Source organism: Dendropsophus ebraccatus, chromosome 1 (genome assembly GCF_027789765.1).
Source record: "Dendropsophus ebraccatus isolate aDenEbr1 chromosome 1, aDenEbr1.pat, whole genome shotgun sequence".
Lineage (NCBI taxonomy): Eukaryota > Metazoa > Chordata > Amphibia > Anura > Hylidae > Dendropsophus > Dendropsophus ebraccatus.
In genome coordinates, this window is record NC_091454.1 from 170,300,370 (window position 1) to 170,309,549 (window position 9,180).

The 9,180-nt window shown below is 42.5% G+C and overlaps 1 protein-coding gene across 1 annotated transcript in view; it reads right to left on the reverse strand.

Annotated features, from left to right (window-relative positions):
- ARNT2 (aryl hydrocarbon receptor nuclear translocator 2) overlaps nt 1-8,584 on the reverse strand; it is a 73,390-nt gene extending 64,806 nt beyond the window's left edge. Inside the window, exons 1-3 of the mRNA XM_069984520.1 lie at nt 8,414-8,584; nt 5,438-5,498; nt 503-614 (exon numbers count right to left, since the gene is read on the reverse strand). Coding sequence (XP_069840621.1) covers nt 503-614; nt 5,438-5,468 — 143 coding nt within the window. The 5' untranslated portion in view covers nt 5,469-5,498; nt 8,414-8,584. The remainder of the gene's footprint in view (nt 1-502; nt 615-5,437; nt 5,499-8,413) is intronic.
- Nucleotides 8,585-9,180: the final 596 nt, after the last annotated feature.

The following is a 9,180-nucleotide window of genomic DNA, read 5'->3' on the forward strand; positions in this document are numbered from 1 at the left end:
GTGGCTACTGTAAATGCACTGTATTAATACTACTGAGGCAGTACTACTATATGGTCATTGCTGTGACTGAACATAGTATATATGCCTTGCTAGAGCTGTAGCCACTATATTATGGACTGTGAAATAAATACAGGTAGGTTGATGTAAAGGTGGCCATACACCTTCGACCGACAGTTACAGTATGTCTCCAGTTCTCTTCAAACAAAGGAAGATTCAGCATGGCCAAGCATTCCTATAATCTCTATGGGAAGCAGAGCGGGTTAAACTGTCTGGCTGCGGCTTATCTCACCGAGAACAAGGGGCTCATGCAGGGATTTTTTTTCCATCATGCTCGACCCCTTTTGACTGTTTTAAATGGCAGTTATGGCCGACAAAAGTATGAAATGCATGGGGAACTTTGGAGTGCTTTGCTAACATTATGATGGACTAAACATAATAGTAAATCTCCATATCAGCTGAATGGTAAATGTTGCACATGGCAAAAGGATATTAATTTACTCACCCAGACCGTCGTTTTCCACCCCGTGATGGCAAAGGGCCAGCCATTCGCACCTGCCCAGTTGTCATGGCAGCTCCAGGTAAAGTCACTGAACCTGGTATGTCTGTAGTCATTTCTGTGAACCAGAACCAAAAATATGAATTAGGGAACTGCAGATTCTACAGTAAACAACACAGTATGTGCTTTATGTGACCTACACAACATACCGATGACATTTCTCTGTGCAGATTTAATTTCTTATGGATCTTAAGACAAGTGTATATACTGAAGGTTGTCACAAAAAGCCCAAGGGGACAACCTAAATCATACTGAATGAATGACCTAATGCTGTTCATACATATAATAGCCAAGATACTGGCTAAATACCCATCAATCTTACTTAGGATGCTCAGATTAGATTATCAGATATATTATATTTGTACTCTGCAAGTGACAGCTCTGTTAAAATGTACCTACCTGGGCTAAAAAGAATCAAACAAGACATTGGAGAGGTGAATCTGAACTATAGTGTGACTAGTATCCTGTATACTGTAACACTGTCAATGAAGAAGCTGCTCTGCTCCACAAATGAATTAGCAATAATGCGGCATCCACAATCCATCTGTTAAACAGAGCAGAGATTGATCTACTTCCCATGACGACCACCACAGACAAAGACCCTGGTAAGCTAGGCCAAAATAACACAAAGCATGGAGGGGGAACTCCCGACTTCTCAAGGCAAGACTGGTGACAAACCACAAACAATAAACTTTTACCTCCAAGAGAATGAATAAGTGAGAGCTGAAAGCTTCCCTCCTAGCAGAGAATCCTGTACTGAGAACACAGCATCATCAGTATGCAAGAAACCTGGCAGCAATGGCTGGGATGGAGGAGGGGATGAGAATTTGTATTCAGCTCAGAACAAGACAACATCCCTAGCTGCCTGTGTTCACAGTGATCGTGATTCAGCTGCCTGCACGAAACACTCTTTATAGCCGGCCCACGCCATGCACCTTCTATAGAATCCTCAAATCAAACAGGTTGGATATTGGGAATCCTCCTGTGTAATGCACAAGAATACAAGTGGCATATACTACATTGATACACCGTGTCTGTAAGCAGGGCAGACCTTCACTAAAAGTGGAGTTTTCCCCCATTCAAGTAAAGACTTTTTCTTTTAAATCATATTGAGTAGAAATGCCAAAAAGTTGAAGTCCAATTGCTGAAATACCCAATGTCACCAAGAAATGGACGCGCGAATGAGGCCAGACACAATGATGGCTCATTAATGGGGACCCTGAACAGGGAACCCCTTCTACAGAACGACATGCATATGCATAAATGGAGAAAGCACTTTAAAACCAGACCTTTTAGTAGAATTTTTCAGGGGTCTATAAACTTGGATGGTAAAATCTTGTTTTCTGACTAAAGTTTTTCTCGTTTTAGTGACCACTTTGCTACCTGGGCCAGAAAAGGCCCCACAGTCTCTATTCACACAAGAGTTCTTTCTCTTGTTGCCTCCTGCTTAACTGATGAACATGAGGACTGCCATTTTTTTGCCATATGGAATAGTGTATCAAGCTGATCAGAGCTTATAAGATAAGTACAATACTAGAAATCCTTATATTATTATTTTTGAATAAAAAAAAAATAGTATATATATATATATATATATATATATATATATATATATATATTTACTTAACCTATACCTACCCCCATCTATTTAATCGTTATCATTTTAACACTGATGTCTTTTATTCTTTAGTGTTTATTGTATTTTAATATTATTAGTATGAGATTGTGGGATGTCTAGAGCGATGCCCCGACCACTTTGTTTTGAATAGAGCCATAGGTCACTGACTGCTGTACTCTGCTCTTTGGCGGCTCCATAGAGAATATTTGAAGCTGTGGGTCATGTGCCAACCCATGTCCTGTGGACTGGGAATAAGTAATAATAAATCAGAAAACCCCTTTAAGAATTGTGCGCACAGTTACTACTACTACGTATTTGTATGTTATTCACATTGTTTTAAGAGGTTTTGTATTTTTGATATACAATAATATATTATTATATTTGTTACTTCAACTTAAAGGGGGGGGGAGGAATCTAAGCTGCTGATAGTTCCCTAGTGGGTACGGGGCGTCGAGGCTGAAGGTATTTCTGTTACTTTCATCCTTGGCGCCATTTCCGTGCTGGTTATTCCGTGCTGAAATCCTCTGCCCGGTAAGCTGTTAGGAGCACTGGGGCGGGGCTAGATTCCTCTAACCTGCTAATAGTTCCCCTTTAAGAAGAGTTCGGAGTAGTCTCAAAACATGCTCTCCGTAATAAAGAGAAGTATTTTTGTATTATCCCGCTGTGCAGCCCTTCTATATAAATATATTTAATAAAGATATAAAAGTTTTTTGCTATGAAAAATCGGCATTTGTTTTTCTTTTTTGGGCTGTAGCCCTTCTATATAGCAGCATCTTTATTTGGACTATCGATACTATTTTATACAGAGGCATCCAGTATACTTTTGGGTGATAGATGCCCCTAAATAAATGTAGACAGGTTTGAGTTAAGGAATCCCAAAGTGTCACTAATGATCTCACACATCTTAAGTAGGCTATGCTAAACAGCAAGATAAGTGCATGGTGCATAAAAGGTTGAGAACCCTGTTATATTAAAAGTGTCAGGGACAGATATACAAAATTAAACACAAACATATAATATCAGATTGGAGCCCATATTTCACAAGGCATGTGCATGCATTCATACGTTTATACTGGTCTCTAAAGGAATGCGCTCCTGTTTTTTTGCAGCAGATATTTGGATGTCACACAGAATAACAATATGCAAAGTAAAAGCCGGGGGATATCATACTGTACGTGTATGTCTTGTATGAACCATCAGCAAAATTCAGGTGCTGATGTCCTGTCAGCATGTATCCTGTCAATGCCCTGCAGATGCAAGCTGTCACGTCTCATCTGGAGGCTGCATATAGACGATGCTCTAAATGACTGCTGTACACTACTTCAGGTCAATGACTGGGCGCCTGAAATGCTCTAAAATTCTTTAATGGGGTTGTCTGAGGTTGAAAAACAGGAGTCTGAAAAAGCTCCACTCTGATTTGTCTGACATCCCCTTTAATGATTTATCCTTAGCCAGTCATCTCAATGGTTCTAGCAATAAAGAGCGAGACCAATCCTACAATGGAAAAGGGACCCGATAAAGGGAAGCTAATTAGAAGAAAAGTAGCAGAGCAAGGGTATAGCCTATAGAGCAAGGAGTTAGCGCCCCCCCAAATCTTATCAAATTCATCTGTGCAACAATATGCTAAGTTACGAAAAGGATGAATTAACTAAGACAATCCAGACTTGCAAGGTAGATCCCACAAAGTGCTTCCAAATCGGGAGATAAGGTTTTTGACAAAGTACAAGAGTAGCTTCATAACATAACCATATGTTTGGAATAACCAGAAAACTACTCTCAGCATGGAGACAGAGGGGACAATAGAGGAACCAATCCTGTTCATTAAGGAGTACTGTAAAACTTCACATGGCTCAAACAGTCCCGAGCTAATACTAATGGACCAGCAAGAGATTCCACCGGATCTCCTCGCTGTCCTCTGAGCTGAGGGAGGGTATCAGACCACAGCTCTACAGCCTAGGTTAGCATATCTGAAGAGACACGCAGAAGTACAATGTAGAAAGAGGATTCAACAGATGTTCCACAGTAACCCAGTCTTCTAGTGGAGAATAGTGGAGGACAGTGATGCCTTGAAGCTAGTCCCAGCTGGATATACTGTACCAACATTTTAGATGAAGAGGCACTTGGAACTTTCCTCTGACTTACTCAAACATTGTCATTTTAACCCCCAAAACTACAACCACTAGACATGGTGGCCAATGGTCTGGATCAGGGAGGATACCCAAATGTGGAAGCAACAGTATACTACAGGGACAGGTAAGGGATTTCATTTCTTGAAGAGACCTACACCCCCTCCTCCATAAGATTCCCCATAAAAAGCCAGCATCATAGCTTTTTGATCTGGTTTTATAAAGTACAAGGAGAAAAGACACATAAATATTGTTATCGTATATTCTCACTGTGCTTTCGTATTAACACCAGTACAATAGCAGCACAATGAGAGTAGTATATGTAATTGTTCTACCACATTTCTGGCACTGTAATCTCTCTCTGTGCTGCTGTGTTACTTACATTAGACCCAGTCACATCACACAGCACAGTTAGGGTACAAACCCACTTGACGTATTTGCTGCGTGAATCAGTCTTAAAAATAAGCAGGCAAAACGCAGGTTGGCTTTATACAATTGTTCTGCGTTAAAATACGCAATTGCGTATTTTTGAAGCGTGAAGCTTGTTGTTAGCAAAGCATCAGTTGTTAACAACCTGTCCGAAAAACGCATGTAGCTTCACGCTTCAAAAATACGCAATTGCGTATTTTAACGCAGAACAATTGTATAAAGCCAACCTGCGTTTTGCCTGCTTATTTTTAAGACTGATTCACGCAGCAAATACGTCAAGTGGGTTTGTACCCTTAAGCTGCATTTTCTAGTGGGATTTTTTTTTATCCCCCATACTTAACACTGCAGGTCTGCATGCTGCGATTGGCTGCCAGGTATAAGCACGAGTTAGGGCTGTATTACACAGCCCAATTACTATAGTAAACGCCAATCTGCTGAGCCTATTACACGGCTCAATTATTGTGCAGCAAGCGCAAAAGAAAATCAGTAAATAAAAGGATATCATAATTATATACTCCAAGCACCTAAATCACCAGTGAGAAAACAGAAAACATCACAGGGAAAATAAGCTTCAATGAGATTAATAAGAGTGTAGGGATCTAATGACAAGAAACCCGATGAGGAGAATTGCAGACAATATGGTCACCAAAACTGTTAAGACCATTAGAAAGGAAAGTCACAGGATGCAAAGAGCAGAGGAGTACTCACCGCTGGGGTTCACTGCTGCTGGCGTCGCCATTGTTGTGAGTGAGGGCGGCTGAGATTATACCTGCAAATAATTAACAAAGGTAAGAAAAGAGGGCGCTGGAGCGGGGCGTTCTGGGTGACTGAAGCGGGGTCAGCCACTGTGTGCACTGACAAAGTCACACCACATACGCATACAAGTGCTACATGATCATATATATATATATATATATATATATATAAATATATATATATATATATATATAGTTTAACAGAAAACAGTATAAAAAAAGTAGAGGGAATTGCATCCAATCTAAGAGCTATGAAGTGCACACCTCTGTTAGGTACTGCACAATCTTGAGATGTCTGGCATCTCCTCCTCTGGGATAGTAACAATTCTCCTATTGCATGTCTAGGACCAGCCTAACATTTATCAAGTCATAGTGTAAGAGGATTATATACAGTATACATCCTATAGTACATCCTACAAACTGGAGAATGCAGAGCTCAAGTATCAAAACCATAAAAATGGTGCAAACACGTCAGAAGTGTCAGCAAAGGTTGGCAAGGTACTGCGCCATTTATATATCAGTCTAACCAAAGATCCAAGACCCATTTATTCAATGATCACAATGTATGATACAGATGTCCCTACTGATACATGGATCCCCACTGTTATTAGTGATACATGGATCCCCACATGTTCTTACTAATACAATGATCCATTTATGTCCTTATTGATACATAGAACCCTAGAAATCCATAGGGACCCTACTGATACATAGATCCCCACACGTCACTCAATATCTGTAAATTTTAGAGATGAGCGAACCGGGTTCGGGTTCGAGTCGATCCGAACCTGAATGATCGGCATTTGATGAACTTGGATAAAGCTCTAAGGCTGTCTGGCAGCCAATGACTATATCCATGTTTTCCACATAGCCTTAGGGCTTTATCCAACTTCAGCAGCCACCGCTAATCAAATGCCGAAAGTTCAGGTTCGGATCGACTCGAGCATGCTCCAGGTTCGCTCATCTCTAGTAAATTTCTATACAGGAAAAAAACACGTCCATCATTTTCTTGAGGCTGTTAGTACGGGTCGTTGTGACTGAAATTCTCATCACTGCTTGGCTAGAAATGCTGATAAAAATTTATATCAGTATATAGAGCTGTAGATATACAGGGTGGTCCACAAGTATGAAGACTCCTTAATAAAATGGGAAAGGGTGCATGTGACACGAGTATCGGATAGAGAATCTGCTGAGAAATGTGATGTTTATTCCTGCAAATGTTATTAAAATGCAGAACAACAGGGAAAGAGTGAATAACTTTAGCAGGACTACAGGTACATCACATGTACTCCTACCCAACTGAAGATATCAACTTGGTTCAAAGATAGCGGCATTTATAATGGCTGTGGTGTTGGACACTGCCCTCTACTGATTTCCCGCCTTCCCCTTAGCCACATGTCACACACAGGATGTCGTTCTCCATGTTTCCAGGTGTCTCTATACTTTTGGAGCACCCTGCAGTTGTATATTTTATAATCTTAATGATTCTGAATGTTTTTCCAGTTTTCCAGTAAAAATATTGTCTGAGTAAATTGTCTAAAGAAAAGAAAAATTCAGATTGGCAACACTGATGTCCCTATAGATACATCAATCCCTACTGTTCTCTCTAGATACATGGGGAGGAATTTATCAAGACTAATGTCACTGTACACCAGTCTTAAAGAAGAAGTCCAGCAAAGATTTTTATTAAAGTATTGTATTGTCCCCCAAAAGTTATACAAATCCCCAATATACACTTATTATGGGAAATGCTTAAAAAGTGCTTTTTTTCCCTGCACTTTCTACTGCATCAAGGCTTCACTTCCTGGATAACATGGTGATGTCCCGACTAGAGATGAGCGAACCGGCCGAGGTTCGGGTTCGTATGAACCTGAACTCTCGGTAATGATTCCCGCTGTCTGCCCGTTCCGTGGAGAGAGTGGATACAGCCTGAGGACCGCCTGGAAAACTGGGATACAGCCATAGCCATATGCTTTATCCCAGTTTTCCATGCGGTCCTCAGGCTGTATCCATCCGCTGCACGGAGCGGCCAGACAGCGGGAATCTGATGCCGAGAGTTCAGGTTCATACGAACCCGAACCTTGGACGGTTCACTCATCTCTAGTCACGACCCGACTCCCAGAGCTGTTTCTCATACTGTAGATACCTGGGTCCCTATAAGTAAATGGGTCCCTAATGTTTATCATACTGTAGATACCTGGGTGCCTATAAGTAAATGGATCCCTACTGTTTCTTACACTGTAGATACCTGGGTCCGTATAAGTAAATGGGTCCCTAATGTTTATCATACTGTAGATACCTGGGTCCCTATAAGTAAATGGATCCCTACTGTTTCTTATACTGTAGATACCTGGGTCCCTATAAGTAAATGGATCCCTACTGTTTCTTATACTGTAGATACCTGGGTCCCTATAAGTAAATGGATCCCTACTGTTTCTTATACTGTAGATACCTGGGTCCCTATAAGTAAATGGGTCCCTAATGTTTCTCATCCTGTAGATACCTGGGTCCCTATAAGTAAATGGATCCCTACTGTTTCTTATACTGTAGATACCTGGGTCCGTATAAGTAAATGGGTCCCTAATGTTTCTCATCCTGTAGATACCTGGGTCCCTAATAAGAGTCGTCTCTATATGTACACGGATCCCTACACGTCCCATTGTCCCACACATGTAGCTAATAGACTTTCCTAACTGCAGCTGGTGCTTTGCCTAGGAGCCGCTGATCCAGAGGTGAGCTGGTGCAGGAGTAGCAGAGCTGTGCAGGAGTAGCAGAGCTGTGCTGGGGAATAGAGCTCCGGAGCAGCGCGCTTTGTCTCTATGAGCCGCCAGGCAGCAGGAGGCAGCATTGCCCCGGGCTCAGGAGGATGCCCGCTCACATAGACAGACCCCGGCTACCACAGATAACACAGCCGGTGCGGTATACTCACGGTGCCGCCTCCCCCTCCCTACTGTCCGGTTCCTTTGTGCGGCCGGTGTCCGGAGCTGACAGGGGAGATACCGCGAGAGCTGCGAATCTCCGTACAGGGGCAATCAGAAGGGGGGCGAAATTGCGGTGTTGCCATAGCAACAAGTGAGTTCGTGGCCATGTAGGGGGCGTTTCTATAGCAACCCCGAGGGAAGGAGGGAGTGAGGTACTTTACGTGCACTGTGTCATTGACTTACAGGCAGAGCGGCTCACGGCGGGATCACGTTCCTATTATTCCAGCAGCGCGCGCTGACAATAGCGGCCTGTTGTGCTGCTGACATCTAGTGGTGCTCAACACAACTGCAGGGCTTAGTAAACCCGTTATTAGAGATGCTGCAGAAAGAAAAGGTCCTAAGCGGGCCCGGTCTGACCAGACAAGTGTCCTGTGGGCCGCCTGTCCCTCTGCACATGTACATCCAGCCGCTGCACAGGACAGGGCAATAGTGACAACCAGGGGCCTAGCTAAAGGCTGATGGGCCCTGGTGCAAAATGTTAGCTTGGGGCCCCCCCATCTCCCCCCGATCAGGCAAAGTCCTATCTAATGTTATATCCAATTACTCTAATGTGCCACCATGTTCTAATGCCCTGTCACTGCCTCCACCTCATGTACTGCACTACTGCCCCCTATAATTAATGGACTGTACTGTGTCATTGTCTAATCATTGTATTCCAATCTTTGACTCTCCAGCTGAAAAACTACAACTCTCATCATAAACTGCCAGTTGGAAA